The 16214-nt window shown below is 46.2% G+C and overlaps 1 protein-coding gene and 1 pseudogene across 2 annotated transcripts; both read right to left on the reverse strand.

The window, feature by feature from the left end:
* Window positions 1–451: 451 nt before the first annotated feature.
* On the reverse strand, window positions 452–4037 carry LOC120024479 (uncharacterized protein KIAA0408-like). Of its 2 annotated transcripts, none has more exons than XM_038968734.1 (5): window positions 3723–4037; window positions 2685–3011; window positions 2172–2251; window positions 1172–2036; window positions 452–1082 (listed from the first exon to the last, which is right to left on the reverse strand). In XM_038968734.1, exons 1-5 carry the CDS (start codon window positions 3864–3866, stop codon window positions 825–827), a joined length of 1674 nt encoding a protein of 557 aa, XP_038824662.1. In that variant the 5' UTR covers window positions 3867–4037; the 3' UTR covers window positions 452–824. The 2 variants fall into 2 exon arrangements, with proteins under 2 accessions (XP_038824662.1, XP_038824661.1); XM_038968733.1 differs by having other exon boundaries at window positions 2172–2278.
* Window positions 4038–7509: 3472 nt separating this feature from the next.
* LOC120023966 lies at window positions 7510–14823 on the reverse strand (annotated as a pseudogene).
* Window positions 14824–16214: the final 1391 nt, after the last annotated feature.

A 16214-nucleotide genomic window follows, 5' to 3' on the forward strand; every position in this document is an offset into this window, starting at 1 on the left:
TTTTCAGTATGGGGTAAGCATGGTAGTGAATCTCTGTAGTGTTGGTACATGAAATTAGCTACACCCCGTCACCCCCAACCAACTAAATAAGTCATCAAACAAGACTTCTACAGATAGACGGACTCAGTTGATTAAAGCACTGTCGTGTTTATTTATTATCAAGAGAGAAAAAAGGACAGCAGAAGCATTACATAGTCATAACTGTATGTCTTACTATGGTTACTTGAACATTTTCAAATTCGTTATTTTGATAATATGACACAGTAAAACACACTATAGACAGTTAGCATGTTGCTGCTGTGGTGACAGGACACGGCCAACTCGCTTTTAAAAACAAGCCAACAAGCCACACACACACACACACACACACACACACACACACACACACACACACACACACACACACACACACACACACACACACACACACACACACACACACACACACACACACAAGTAAGGGGGCCATGCTGTATCGCAATATACACAGCCATCCAAAAATCATCAATAAAAAGAAAGAGAAAATGAAAGAATAGAAGGGAAGTAAAAGAGAGTGAAAGAAACAAAAAGTAAAGAAGTTTGGCACAGGAGAAAGGAAGGCCACTAACACTGGAGACTGAATAGGAGTCAACCATTTTGTTTCTTATATGTGTAAGTCATTCTAAGTAATCTCATAGAAAATCTCTTAAAGCACTTTTTTTCAAGACGGATCGAAAGAACAGTCTTTAGTATTTCCAGAAAGGGCAGACTATATCATCCGAGTCCTGTGGGGTTGAATTGGGGGAGGGGAGGCGGGGTCAAAAGGGGGTCGGGGAACGTGTCTCTCACATGATGACAGTCTCGGTGTGGAGCAAATAGGAGCAGAAAGATTGCTGCTTTAGGGCGGGGCTTGGGGTTCTTGCTATGGGGCTAGGGGTGTGTGCCAAGGGGCTTGGGGCGCGGGACATTGGACCGGAGGGGGCAGAGATCAAGGCAGTGGGAGCACAGCTAGCCCACCTGGATGGAGGGCGTTGATTGGCTGGGCGGGCAGGACGAGAGAAGTTCAGTGACGGGGTTGCTGGGGACAACTCGGCTGGGCTCACCTGGAGAGAGACGATAAGAGTGGGTCAGATCAAGACTGTGTGTGTGTGTGTGTGTGTGTGTGTGTGTGTGTTTGCTATGCCTATCTCACCTTCTGTGTGTCCTTTCTGTAGGCAGACTTTGTGGCTCGGGGGCTGGAGTTGTACTCGTGCTCGATGTCCAGCATATCCAGTAGCTCAATGAGTCCATCGTCCTTATTCTGACCTGCAACTGGCCCTCCCCTCTGAATCCTCTGAGCTCCAACATGGGACCCACTCAAGTTCCTGTAGTCCAGTATGGGCTCCCTAGGCTGGTATGCAGGCCTCCTGGCCCTCTCCCCCTGGACCAGACCAATGTCTGTCTCTCTGTCTGCCCCTCCGAGGGCCCTTGCTTTGGCCTCGGCCCTCCTCTGACGCCCTGCCTGGGGTCCTTTAGGGTGAGCATAGCTACCCATTGAGGTGCCTCTACCCTCACCAAGCTGGCTCTCTCTCCTATAGTCTCTCACTGCCCCACCAGATCCTCGTTCCTTGCTGGGGTCCATTGCCACTGTAAGCATGATGGAATCCGCCTGGCATTTCTGGACAGGCAAGTGCCCAGGCGCCCTGCTGCCGCCCAGCTCTTTGCGCTGACAGACGGGGGTGGGGCACTTGTTCTCGATAGGCACCTGGTTGGTCACCACACCGGTGTTGGTGAGGGTTTTCCCCTCGTTCTTCTGGAGCATGGCCCCAAACTTCCTGAGGACCGAGGGGCTACAACACTTCTTGTCCACAAGGACCCCAGGGGGGTGGGACTTTCTGTCGAGGGCTGGGGAAGTCTCGGATGAGGCAACCTGGGAGGTGGAGCGGGGGGGTACGGGAGGGACTTCTCTCTGTCTAAGAGGGGGCTTGTTAAGGTCCCTGCAGGGGGAACTCTTTCTGTGTGACACTCTGTTCTTCCTGTTCTCAGCCTCCTCGTCTGCAAACCGCACCTGACCAATCCTAAAACAGATTAACAAGCAAATAACTCAATGAGTAAAATAACTAAAATACAAAATCTTATGGGTGGATTTTACTCTCTTCTCAAAATGATCTTGTCATCTCAGTATCAGTGAGGTCTGTGGAAGTCCTTCTTACCTCTCATTCTCAACAGGCCTCTTCATCGCATCCCGGTGCAGAGACTGATCCTGGCTCCCTTTAGTGATCTCCTTCAGATGCTGAGAGAGAAGTGGGACAAGGGTTACCTGGGAGGGGAAATAATCAGTGATGTAGAATAGTGCAACTAGCAAAGATACAGTATATCAAATTCAGCTATACAGCCACACTGGCATGGCTTATGCAATTTCCAGTGGAGTATTGAGACGTGCCAGTTATATGTAATCTATTTAAATGTTTATTACTGAAAACAACCCTGCTTAGGCCCTGCCCCTCAAATGTTTGAAGACTTGAAGTGAACAATATAGGTATAATAAATATGGTGGTGGGCCCATCTAGTCTTCCAATGAGCTAAGTGGAGTTTCTACCATATTGCTTCCACCTATCAGATTTTTTTAAATCTGCAAACACCAATGGGGTGATCCATAGGGTAAAGGTTATTTTTTGGACGGGGCTGCCTATCAACTTTAATCCTTAGTTACTGTAGCTACTCACATTATTGAGAGCTGAGTTGGTCTTCCAGGTCTTTCCGTGACCATGTCCAAGATAATCCTGCAACAAATCTTCAAGTTCCACCGCACCGTTGCAATTTGGATAACCACCAATCTGATGGTTGACAGGTTCGCCGTAACCGTTGGGGCCGTGACTACAACCGTTGCTACAGTGATTTGGCACAACAACAGCTCTTGGTTGGTCCTTGGTTCTGTTGCTATGGCTGCCAGGCAGGTCACAGAAGCCATTGCCATGGTGCATCCTATCATTTTTGCCGTTGTCCATGGTGACATCATTTCCCCCTCTACGAGCCTGCACCTCATTGTAAAGCTGAAATATGAGCATAAACATGATAATGATCAAAAACCTACTTTCACAACGTGAACACAAGTTGGAATAGTTGTATTCCCCAGTTAGACTAATTATTTACACTTACAACTTAGGCGTGTTCCTAAACCTAAATGTACATACAGATACAAGACAATATGTACACAAAACAAGTCTGCACCTACGACAATGTCAACCTTGCTTACGCAATCCATATAACCATCCCAAAATAGTTACACAACCCAACTATTTTTATAATCTACACATTTGTTATGTCAGTTGGAGTGAGTGTGTGCTTGCTTCGCTATTTTAAGCTTTAACGCATTCACCACTATCATCTTTCACAGTGTTCTGACTGTCTGTCAGCACATCACAGTTTAATTAGCTTGTTAACATCTGTCTGTATCATTACTCCAGAGGGGACATGGGGTCTCAAGAAGGGGCGTGGTTCCAACAGTTTATCATAACACACACACACACAACCAGTTAAACACTCTTCAGAGAAGACGAGAAAAACACTATCTCAAAGTGAAAATGTTCACACTACTGATACCCCATTTCAGGTAATGTTACTCTACCTAGGACCTTGTTTGACTGTGTCAGAACTGTGCTTGAGCATGTTGGACCATGTTTGGACTATCCCATGTATTTGGATGATGTTTTACTTTATTTTAGACCTTGATGGAACGCATCTGACCATGGTTGACCACTCACCTCCTCTATCTTCCTCTGCATGTCCTGCAGCTGGTCCTCCCATTCCTGCATCTCTGAGTCGAAGCTGTCCAGAAGCTCCACCTTCTCTGTTCCCCAGCCCCGCCCAGCCTGCTCCAGACCGCGCTGCAGTTCGGTGGCCGCCATTTTGGGCCGCTTCCTGCAGAAACTTTTTACTTCCTGTCACAACTTTCTTTTCTTCCACCACAACTTCTTCTTCCTTCTTCTGTTTCAACTTCCTAACTTCCTTTCGTTTTCAACTTCCTAGCTTTTTGTCTTTCTGTCTTGAAGGGGTCACCAAGGTGTGGAAATGTTGGCGGAACACTGCAAAGGAAGAGAGGATGGGGATGATTATTGTGGACGATAAGACATGGGAGAACTAGAGGACATTAGTCAACCAGTAAACAAATGGACTCAAAGGGTCTACTCCCCATGGACATTCTCCCTGCTACACCCCCACCCTCAACTCTCACCTGCTACTCCCCCATGGACATTCTCCCTGCTACACCCCCCCACCCTCAACTCTCACTTACCTTACCTGCTACTCCCCCATGGACATTCTTTCTCCTGCTGCCCCCCCTGTACCCCCCCAACATACTTTACTCTACCCCCACCCCAATGACATTGATCACTGTTGCAGTTGTAAATATGTACTTTTCTATTTTTATTTAACTCAATGGTAATGCTGCTGCTCCCCCTATGGTCATTCCACCTCACTCCCTCAACAGTCTATACTCTGCCTCCACCCCAACGGTCATTTATTTTTTCATCACTGCCACAGCTGTTATTATGTATATAGTGCTATTTATATTTATATTGTTTGTATTACTGTTTTAATTATTTTGTTTCACTAGTCCTGCATGTTGGAGCTCGAAGCCTAAGATGTTTACTGTACCCTGCAATCACACCTGAAACCCTGTACATATGACTTTTACACAATCTGAATCTAATCTGAATAAATACACATTTTGTGGATTTCGTGGAAAGATTCAAAGCATTTTGGGCAAGCCCTCTGTATTCCCAGCCATATTTCATAGTCATTTAAGCTACCTATGTGACACATTATATTGAATGCCTGGTGTAGTGTGACAACCTCACTATTTGGCTGTTGGTCACTATCCTCTCTGCTCCAACCCTTCACTCTGTCCTTCCCAATTTTCTATAATGGAACTTTGGAAACTTTCCAATCTGCAGCCATGACCCGTTTTAATGAGCACATATTCCCCATTTTTCAAAAGCGGGGTGTATGTCGAATACAACAACTATTCAACACGTACAGTTTACCCGCAGGACGCCTTTCTTCTACGCCTTCAGTTACACTTTGCGAACAATGTAAATGTGTGCCCTCCGTGTCACCGCTAAACGATAAGTTCATTTCGCACTCGGCTGCATGCTGCATGGCCAACTCACCTCTAGAAAATTGGCCATAATGCTGCATAGTGGCGCGTATTGGCTTGGTTTAAACGGTTTTCCGTAGGCCTATCGCTGCATTGATTTATTACAGTACATCAGGTAATTTTAGAAGGCCGATGGTTTGCTATCACCGAATGTTATATATTATGTGCTTTTACCACCTCGAAATTACCCGAACACCAACCAGTCATCTTGTGATGTAAGAGTACGGATATGTTAATAATACAAACCTGTAACTATGCATCGAGAACGTGGAGAGAGAAAGAGCGAGAGAGAATAAATACGCATGGCGTGTGTTTTGAATATTAATAGGCCTATAATAAATAAATTCCCACGTGACCAAATGTAGCCTATTTAAGCCCACAGTGGAGCTGCAATGTTATATTTTACTACTTGTCCTTATTAAGTGCTTTGTCCAATGATTATGTCCAATTATTGTTAGAAACCCAAGTTGTAGAGATGCGTAAAACAAATCCTAATGGAAATCTCCATATCCATAAAATACATTTAAATATTAACTTCTTCATGTGGCCTTACCTAGCTGTTCAATATTCTCCTTGACGATTTTATTGTTAATAGGTGGGGATATATCGCAGTGGCAGATAACTAATCCTGATTTCAGTCTAGCCAAGGTATTCACCGTGAATCTCTTGAGATCCTCTGTTTGCCCGGTGGCGGCTGCGCTTCCACGGCTCGAGAGTCAGTCCCCTTGTCGCGAAATCCTCGCTTTTGTGCCTCTGTTCTATTACGTAAAGTCCAGCGGATTTGATTTTAAAGGAGCCCTCTCTTGTCAAGCCTGGGCAGGGTTATGTCCAGAGCAGGTACCTTTTTTTCAGGGTAAACAACTTATGTTCCAGCGGGGGACCCAGGCTTTATAGTGCACCTCGTATTTACGTCGCATCACTGGAGCCAAGATCAAGTATCTTAATGTCAAATTTATTCCAGCATTTGAGGTCTCGATGGGACGACTGTCGTCACTCGCATCCTGTCTATAATTAAAAAGCAATGTAGAGAGGGAAACTGTTTGCATAGCTATTTCAGCTGCCGAGCTCTGAGCCAATAGGCACTCCTGTTGCTACTCCGCTTTGGGGTGCTTGGCAGATTTCGTTTTGTGACTCCAAACTACTCTTATTTGTTTACAATTTTGATTGCCAAAATGTAGCCTATATGTGACACCTGCGCTAACATTATTTTAATTCGTTTTTAATTCGAAAAACTTGATATATTTGGTGCGTTTGCGGGTTCTTTACTCCAATTTCACTACTATTTTACAGTTTATTTATTTTGACATTGCCATTGCTGTTGATGAAGGTTGCACAATATCATCGCGCGCGTCATGCGACCCCCATTAGGTTCTGACCCAAATAGTTCACTGACATGATGGACACTTGTCGACATAAACAGTGTGTTGCAAAAGGCATCTGATAGCTCAAAACCAAAATATATTTGGTGTGGATAGGAATGTGGGAATCCTCAGACTATGAGCCAATTTATGCTTGATCCGAAAATGTGGCTTGAGGCGCCGTATGGATGGTGTGATGCAGTTGCGAAGCCTACAGAGCCACGCCATGCATCTCTCAAATGTTGTAACAATATAGAGGGCTCCATATAGCTCCGCATTGAAGCGCAAGAAGTATGAATGCCTTGACTTCTGCAGAGTCCGTATCAAATAGTTAGGGCAGGGTTTGACAAAATCGGTCCTCGGGTGCACTTTTTGGTTTTTGGCCTAACACGTCACAGCTTATTCAAATAATTAACTATCAATCAAGCTTTGATCATTTTAATCAGCTATGTAGTGTTAGGACAAAAATCGTGCACCCTTTGGAGTCCCGAGGACTGAGTTTGGGAAACGCCGAGTTAAGGGCAAACATCCTTCGTTTGCATTGTCGCTGTCCACGCTGTACAGGTGCTGAATCGGAATTCTGATTGTCTTTGGCCATGGTTCCGAATCACCACTATTTACTTGTTTGTTTAAAATCTGATATTTTACACTTTTGTAAGCAATGAGGAGGAAACTCCACCTTTCCTATCAGATTGTAGGTCTACATTTCTTATATACTACCACATCATGGTGGCCTACCTATAGGCTACAACATTTCTTTGCAGGTAGGGACTATGGCTATAGGATTTGATTTTGGAATTGGGCAAAACGGGTGTTATGCTAACTCACCTTTTCTTGGGGGTGATGAAGGAAGTGGTGGGTGGTGGGAAAAGTAGTCTCCAGTGTTGAACCTAAGCATATATCCTGTTATGTGACTGTGACCTGTGCTTGAAGAGGGAGGCTCCTGTACGTTCGGTGACCTTGGCAACAAATGTTTAAAAAAATAATAGAAACAAACAAACAAAGGATGTGGCTATGCTATTGAGGGAGGCGGGATCACAGGACGAAGAAAAGGGTAAACAGAAAGACAAGTTTAAAGATGGTGGCATAGGAGTGGGAGGAGAATAAGACTAGAATGAGGATGAGTAAAATGATGGGCTGAAACATCTGGGCAGAGGATGAACAGAACATGAGTGTCAACGGAGGAGAAACGAGAGGGAAAATAGGGTCAGAGAAAGAAGGAGAATAAAGTCAGAAAAATATTCAATGGTGACGGACAAGTGAAGAGACTATGCTGATACAGCCAAACAGGCATGGTCAAGTCTACATCTCTTTAATTAAGAAACGCACACAAAAACACATGCGCACACACACACACACACACACACACACACACACACACACACACACACACACACACACACACACACACACACACACACACACACACACACACACACACACACACACACACACACACACACACTTACCGACAGTGGCTCCTCCTCCCTGTCCTCAGGTTTGGGCACCTCCAGTCTGTCTATGAAGCCCTGTAGCTCCTTCCTGAAGGCCTTCATCTGGGCATTGATCCTGTACAGCAGCTCATGCTCCCTGATCCTCCCGCCCTCCTCCTCCTCCTCCTCACCCCGCCCATACAGGTCGCTGTTGGAAACGTACACCCGTGCCTCTGCGATGATAGTTGCCGTGTCGGCGATGAGCCGGTCGATGGTCCTGCCAAGACGCTCCGCCTCCACTCGAATGTCAATCATCTGCTGGCGATCCCGTAAGTTGCGGGGCAGGAAGCGGGTGGCGGTCTCAGGGGGTGGGGTATAGAGACCCCGGGTAGGTGTGAGGCAGCGGGTTTGGTTCCGCACCTCGTCCGAGTCACTCTCCCCGCCCACTGGGCCCTCGCGTTTGCGGTGCGGGGGCAGGAGGCGAGAGGAGGAGGAGTCATCATCGCTTTCACGGCGCCCACTTGGTCCGGTCCCTCCTGCGTCACTCTCTGCATCACTGTCCCGAGGGCTGATGCCCCCCCTTAGGGCCAGGTGGGAGGCCAGGTCGTAGCGCTGCATGTTGGAGAGCAGAACACGCTTCTCATACTGCAGCTGCATCACCTGGGAGAGAGAATAGGACTGGCTGAATGAGGCATGATATGTTTATGACGTTTGATCTTTGTTTTCATCTTTGATTCCAGCGATATCTTTTTGTTTACCATATTGCCTGTACAGCCATTTTGACTTTCAATATATGTTAAAGGTTACGGAAATAAACCAGAAAACAAATGTGGAAGACCGACTCACCTTCCCACTGAGATCATTAATCTGTAGCCGGGCCGTCTTCAGTTCCTCCTGCAGTGCCTCTGCCTTCTCCGAACCTACTCCTCCTGCCGCCCCTCCTCCATGCCTTGCCCCTCCCTCGTGGGTCCCGGCCTTAAACCTGAGCTTGTTGAGTTCTCCCGTCACTCTCTTGTTGTGATCCTCAGCGTCGGCCAGGTTCCTCCTAAGTAGCTCTGCCTCGTCCTCCACCAGCTGTAGCTGCTGTCTCAGCTCGGTCATAGCCTCCCCATGGCCCCGGCCTGCCCCCATCCCACCCACAGCCCCCCCACCGGACCCGCTTTCTCCCTCCCCTTCACCCCTGAGGTCGTCCAGCTCCGCCCTCAGACCCCGGTTCTCCACCTGGAAACACATGACATGAAGATGGTTATGTTATGAATCACTATCTTCCTCTCTCTGTCGGCACCTTCTGAACAGAACAGGCTGAAATGCTTGGAACAGTTGTCTTCCCATGTGCAAACTTATTTCCTGGTCTCTTTCATGTCATAACCTACATTAAACACTCTGCATCACATCCTGTGTCTCTCACCTCCAGCTCCACGATCTTCCTCCCCAGGATGTTAGCCTCCTCCTCCACCAGGCGCAGACGCAGCTTCAGCTCGGACTCACGGGTGGTGGGGGGTCCCCAGGCCTCACCCTTGGGGTGGGGGCTGTCCAGGTCCCCGTAGAAGGAGCGATACTTCTGTAGCTCCGTCTCCAGCCGGTCCTTCTCCTTGTCGATCTTAGCTGTCTTCTTCCTCAACAACACAGCCTCTTCCTTGATGAAGGCCAGCTGGCACTTGAGATCATCGTTGTCATCCTGAGAGAAGGGGAATTGGAAGGAAGATAATGCAGTTCTGATGTACAGGAGACACAACTCTCGCTCGTGTTTGGAAAAAAAACGTTTTATTGTTTTATAAAAGCATTTCATGGTGATCCCTCACCTCTGTTGGGGTCTGTGCAGACTTCTTGTCTGACTTTTGGACCTCCTTGCTTCCTCTTCTCTTCTGAGACTGTTGGGAATTGAATAACGAGTATTACAGCAAAATATGTGCTGTATAGATTGTATAGTGTATTGTGGGTGAGTGTTCTTACCTCCTTGACTTTGTCCAGCTCATTCTGAAGGGCTTGTTTGGTCACCTCCACCTCGATGAGTTTCTGCCTCAGTTTCTCGTTTTCGTCCTCTGTCTTTGTGCGTTTCTCCTCCACATTCTCCAGCTCATGGTGCAGTCTCACAGACACATCCTTTGCTACCTGCATTAAACAGAATCAGGGACATTGATTTAAGTTGATTGAATTAATTATGGAGGTGAATGGACAGTGCATTAAGCAACTAATAAAATTTGTTTCAACATCAAGCCTACCGACACACAAACACACGCACGCACGCACGCACGCACGCACGCACGCACGCACGCACGCACGCACGCACGCACGCACGCACGCACGCACGCACGCACGCACGCACGCACGCACGCACGCACGCACGCACGCACGCACGCACGCACACACACACACACACACACACACACACACACACACACACACACACACACACACACACACACACACACACACACACTACACTCCCTCCCTACCTTCAGGTCCTGCTCCAGGCTCCTCAGTAGTTCCTCGTCAATCTCTCCTGTCTGGGCATAGCGCAGCTTCTTCCTCTCAGCCTTCCTCAGCCGGTACTGGAGGATCCGGCAGTTTTTATTGGCTCGCTCCAGCTCGCGCCTCATTTCCTGCAGCTGGCACGTGTCCTCCTCGTAGAAGGTGTCACGCATCTCGTCCATCTCCGTCCTCATCTCCTCGATCTCCATCTGGAACATCAATATGAGTGATCAGCCAATCAGGCACTGGTAGCCAACAGGGGGCGTGGGCTCACGCTTCAGCATTATTGGTGTTGTTGGAGTGTTTAGGTCCTCTGAAGATGATGTAATTGAATAGGGACAAGCTAATCTGAGCCGATCAATAGGGTCTTATTCATTATTATGTCAATCAATGAATAGAAGTAGGCTAAACACAGGATGGTGCCATTCATTGTTCTGAATAGGGAAGAGGGGTTTGCCTTGTAGCTATAGGGCTACCTAAATCATTTAGCTTTCGCAAGCATCAATAACAAACCAAGGGAACTAGGCACATTTCTACACCAGTTCTTTGCAAATGTTACAGAAAGAATAACAACTGTTCACTTAGCCTACCCAGTGGGCTAAAAAATATGCTTGTTCATTGTATCAACATACAGTTTCCCAGTATATGCCTAATAATAAACCTCGGGGACTATGCATGGAATATTAATACTATCTCAGTTGCAGTGTTATCATCAAACACGAAATAAGCCTACCTTTTCACTTATGCTAATATATATATATATATACGATTACATTGGAATATATGAGCATATGTTAGTAATGCCAAACTTTGGGGAATAGGCCTAAATTGTATCTTATCAAACAAAAAGTGGCCTACCAGTTCAGTTACTGGATCTGCAAAAACATTGTGTTTGTATACATTGAATATTATTGAATGTCAGTGATGCCAAACCTTTAGATCTTCATTCTCATCCACCAGTCTCTCCAGTTCGTCCTCAAGGCCCTCGTCTTGCTGTGTCACGAACTCCGCCTCTATGGTCCCTATAGACGGCTCCGGCTCGGCCTCCGCGCTGTCAACCGTGTGCATCTTGCTGATGCTTCTCTTCAGTTTCTTATGTAGGTGGAAGTGCAGAGTTCAGTCTGCAAGCAATCCTCGCTCCACAGACTAAGGCCCGGCCCGCAGCCCACGTATTCCCCGCTTCTGTACCTGCAGTAGCCCGCTGAAGCTTTCACCGAATCCCCTCCCGGCTTCTTCGTTTTCCCTTTCACCAAACACGCGGTGCTGGAGCCGGTATGACCCAATATGTTGGGAAGACAGGCCTTTGAGGCAGGGATACCTCTAACGACGAACTACGGGTTTGAGAATCTGGTGAAATATCTCCTCTGTATCTTCTTCTCTGCTAGCATCCGCCCTGTTGGCATTGACAGCATCCGTTTCAGCACCATCTGGGTAAACAGCTGCAACGTCGCATCTCTCGATCTCCTTCTCGACAGCGGTCCTAAGCCCCTCGTTTACTACCTTATTCCTCGATCCTCCTTTTGAAACTATATTTTTGGATATGCTGGAGGATTTTGGGGCTGATTTTGAGGCGCATTCCCGGATTCTGGCCGGAGAGGGAGCCCGATGCTGCCTCCTCCCTGTGCTATTGTCTGCTGCTGCCGCTGGAAAATCCGCAGCGCCGCTTGCGGCAGTCGTGACATCCACCAGCCTTGACTTTTCCACTCGCCCATCTCAAAGTGACTGCAAAGTATGATTGTTAGTTATGGCAATAATAAAAACCTAATATAAGTCTTGATATATTAGGTCTATCCGGTTGATAAAAGTTGCAATTAAATATGATGGTCAACCAGTTCCAACATTCCAACATTTAAATGGAAATTCTGGCTGAAATGCACAACATATCGTAGCCTTTGCTGCAAAAGAGACATGACGTCAGCAGAGTGACATTGAAATAATATTGACTTTGAAAAAGACCCGAAGCCAATAGGCTTCTGTTTATTGGCAAATGGGAATCTAACTTAGGCTATACAAGGCTAGGCTACTATTCAGTATGTATAGCCTAGTGATAGGCTACAAGTGATACAATTAAATGTATACATGCATAGTTTATATATAGTGAGTTTTGTACTGTTCTGTAACTTTTGTTCAATAAAAATGGCTCATAGCCTAACATTAGTTAATATATTAGGCTACAGATGGTCAACAAACGCACTGTCAAATATTTTCATGCATTTTCTGTGCAATTTCCTATCGAAACGTGTTATTTTAATGAGGCTTCTTACCGCGAGAGAAAGTGCAGGTTCAGCCCAGTGCTAAAAGGCTAGAGAGATGCTGTCACAACAGGCACTGCAGGGGCACGACTAGCTACACAGTATTCATGACGTGGTGATGTCAACGTCAAACCAGGAAACAAACAATGTAATATCTTTCTCCAGGTCAATGTAAACAACCCATTGTAGCCTTTTTACTGTCTACATCAACACTAGTTGAAAACATGCACACAATGAATAGGCTATAGTTTTTGTTTTGCTTTCAAATGTATTCTACTTATTTTCCCAACCGCTAGAAGGTATCTCCAGTAGGCCTAGGTAGTAGTTCAAGAACTCAGTAACCCATATTGTGCATGCAATGATTTGTTGTGGCCATCGGAGGGTGGTCTCCACCCACCTATCAGTACCTACATAAAGGGATCATCTGTGCGTGCAGACAGGCAGACAGGCAGACAGACAGACAGACAGACAGACAGACAGACAGGCAGACAGGCAGGCAGACAGACAGGCAGACAGACAGACAGACAGACAGACAGACAGACAGACAGACAGACAGACAGACAGACAGACAGACAGACAGACAGACAGACAGACAGACAGACAGACAGACAGACAGACAGACAGACTCTGGGGTTGTATGAGAGTATCACAGCATGGATGGTGTGTGTGTAAAGCTTACACAAGTGTGAGTTTGGATGTAGCTAGAACTCCCCCCTCAACACTGATACAGGGTCAGATCTTTTGTTTATCCCCCTAATGGTTAAGGCTAAGATTGGGTAGGTAATCTGATCCTAGATCTGTGGTTAGGAGGTAGTGTGAGTTCAGAGCAGTGCTAAGAGCACAAGTGCAGTACAGGTTATGGTGACCTGTGTTAAGTGACCCTGATGGAAGGCCTACTGCAATCCTCTTAGAGCTCTGTAGATCCCTCTTCTTCCCATAGGAGGAAGGGTGATAGTGGAGGGGGAACAGAAAAAAGGTGTTGAAGAAAGAGAGGCAGATGAGGAGGAAGGCGGTGACAGCAATAGGAGTGGGGCTGGAAATTGAGTCAGCACTGATGTCACTAGAGGTCTTGTGAAAATCCTCTCCATGTATCTGTTAACATATGGCACAGAAGCTGATTAGTATGTGTATGTGTTGCATATGTGCAGTTTTGTGTGTGTGTTAACATGTGTGAATGTTGCATATGTGTCTATGCATTGTGTGTAAGAGACAGTGTGTGAACTCTCTGTGTGTATATAGTATATGCATACCGTTATTTCTTAATTCCATTCTTTTACTTTTAGAATTGTGTGTATTGTTGTGAATTGTTAGATACTACTGGACTGTAGGAACACAAGCAAGGAACACAAGCAATTCACTACACACTGAGCTAGGAACACAAGCAATTCTCTACACATTGAGCTAGGAACACAAGCAATTCACTACACACGCAATGACATCTGCTAAATATGTGTAAGTGACCAATACAATTTGATTTGATGTATGTACATATGTTTGAGTGTCAACGACCCAAAGGAAGATTACAGAAGGCTCCTCTTTTCCACAGTGACCTGAATTCCTGGGTTAACTCGCGTTGTGACGTAGGCATAAGCTCTTTTACAGCTAAAGCCAATTTACCCCCCCTCAGATTAGGGCAGAGCTGTCTGGCCAAGCCCCAGAGACACAGGCCTCTCTCTCTCTCTCTCTACCTCTGTAATTCATAGGAATTTGCTTGACCCAGGGGACAGAGGGAGAGGGGGGTAGGGTGGGCCGGGAGAGGAGAGAAGAGGTGGAGGAATCCTGCTCATCAGAGCCAGAGATGTACAGACCTTTGGAAACTTTGAGAATGAGAATTCTAAAGGCTTCTGGGTGGAGGGGAGGATGAAGAGCGGGTTTCTGAGATGGGGTAGACCCGTGGAGGCTCCTCAGAGGAGGAAGGGGAGGACCATCCTTCTCAGTGAATTTCATAAAAATAGAACTAGTGAAACAATTAAAAAGTTATCCTTTTTAGATAAACCTATACTAAATATATTCTCGTCACCAAATAATTGATTAAAACACACTGTTTTGCAATGAAGGTCTACAGTAGCCTCAGCAGCTCTCTGTAGGGTAGCACCATGGTGTAGCCGGAGGACAGTTAGCTTCTGTCCTCCTCTGGGTACATTAACTTCAATACAAAACCTAAGAGGCACATGGTGCTCACCTCCTTCCATAGACTTTCACAGTAATTATGACAACTTCCCGGAGGACGTCCTCCAACATATCAGAGCTCTTGGTGAATGAACTGACATGTTGTTTACCCAATCAAAGGATCAGAGAATGAATTTAGTACTGAAAGCATAAGCTACAGCTAGTTAGCACTGCAGAACATAAAATATGGTGAGTAGTTGACTATGTAGTTGAACAGTTTTGAACAAATTAATTTCTACCAAAATAAAGGAGAACAAAGAGAGAGCGAGAGAGAGCTAGCTATATTTCGTAGAATATATATTTTTAATTTTCACTTTCACTTCCTTAGCTAGCATTGAATGCAGCTAGCTAGTTTAGCCTACACAAACGCCCAGCTCAAACAGAGAGGGATGCTATGTATGGCTATCCAACACTGGAACTCTTCCAAGTCAAGGTAAGCTTTTGGTTTTATTAAGTTATTGCCACCAAGGCCCGCTGGTGGAACTGCTAAACTGCTTGCTGCAGACTGTACATGTACTGCATGATTGTAGCGGGTTTACTAACGCTCTAGTTCTTGTAGCTATGTTGACTATGAAGTGACAACGATGTAGGCTGTGTGCGGTTAGCGGTCATGATATGAAGGTTTGGCTTGGAAAGTTTTTTTTGCCAAGTCACAGACAGCTGATGTGTTGTGCACTGAAGTCCACAAGCAAAGGGAAAAGGTGCGAGGAGGAGACAGCGTAGATAGATGCGAGAAGGAATTATATATACAACGAGCTGTTTGTATGTGGTTGCTATGAAAGTTAACTGTTTTTGTGTGTGATCGGGGGTGTATTCATTGCACCGATTCTGTTGAAAAACGTTTCTTAAACGGAAGCAAACGGAACGAAAGGGGGATAAACATGCCTGAATTTGTCCAATGGAAACTCTCGTTTGCAACTGTTGGACTAATGATTACACTCTAGATCAGCAAGACGCAGGCAAGAGTGTGCAAGGTGGAATGTGTCACTGTCTGCCATCTTGATTATTCAAAATTCTCTCTACCTGTGCACCTACGTTGTAAACTTTACTTCATAGGCTAGGTTGTAGCAACCTCATGATGGGTACAGGGGAAATTCAAGAATCACATAGTAGCCTATGCCTATCGATGTTACATCACCTGGGGCAAACTACCTGCCCTCCATGACACCTACAGCACCCGATGTCACAGGAAGGCCAAAAAGATCATCAAGGACAACAACCACCCGAGCCACTCCCTGTTCACCCCGCTGCCATCCAGAAGGCGAGGTCAGTACAGGCGGATCAAAGCTGGGACCGAGAGACTGAAAAACAGCTTCTATCTCAAGGCCATCAGACTGTTAAACGGCAATCACTAACTCAGAGAGGCTGCTGCCTACATTGAGACCCAATCACTGGCCACTTTAAACAATGCCAC

Source organism: Salvelinus namaycush, chromosome 29 (assembly GCF_016432855.1).
Source record: "Salvelinus namaycush isolate Seneca chromosome 29, SaNama_1.0, whole genome shotgun sequence".
In the NCBI taxonomy this organism is placed as follows: domain Eukaryota; kingdom Metazoa; phylum Chordata; class Actinopteri; order Salmoniformes; family Salmonidae; genus Salvelinus; species Salvelinus namaycush.

Excerpts from the sequence above, each read along its gene's own strand:
- LOC120024479 (XM_038968733.1), bottom strand. The coding sequence starts at position 3,866 with ATGGCGGCCACCGAACTGCAGCGCGGTCTGGAGCAGGCTGGGCGGGGC. Across the intron at positions 2,279-2,684 it reads CCAACTCAGCTCTCAATAAT|GTAACCCTTGTCCCACTTCT; the intron begins GTGAGTAGCTAC and ends TTCCCCTCCCAG. Across the intron at positions 1,083-1,171 it reads ACAGAAAGGACACACAGAAG|GTGAGCCCAGCCGAGTTGTC; the intron begins GTGAGATAGGCA and ends GTCTCTCTCCAG.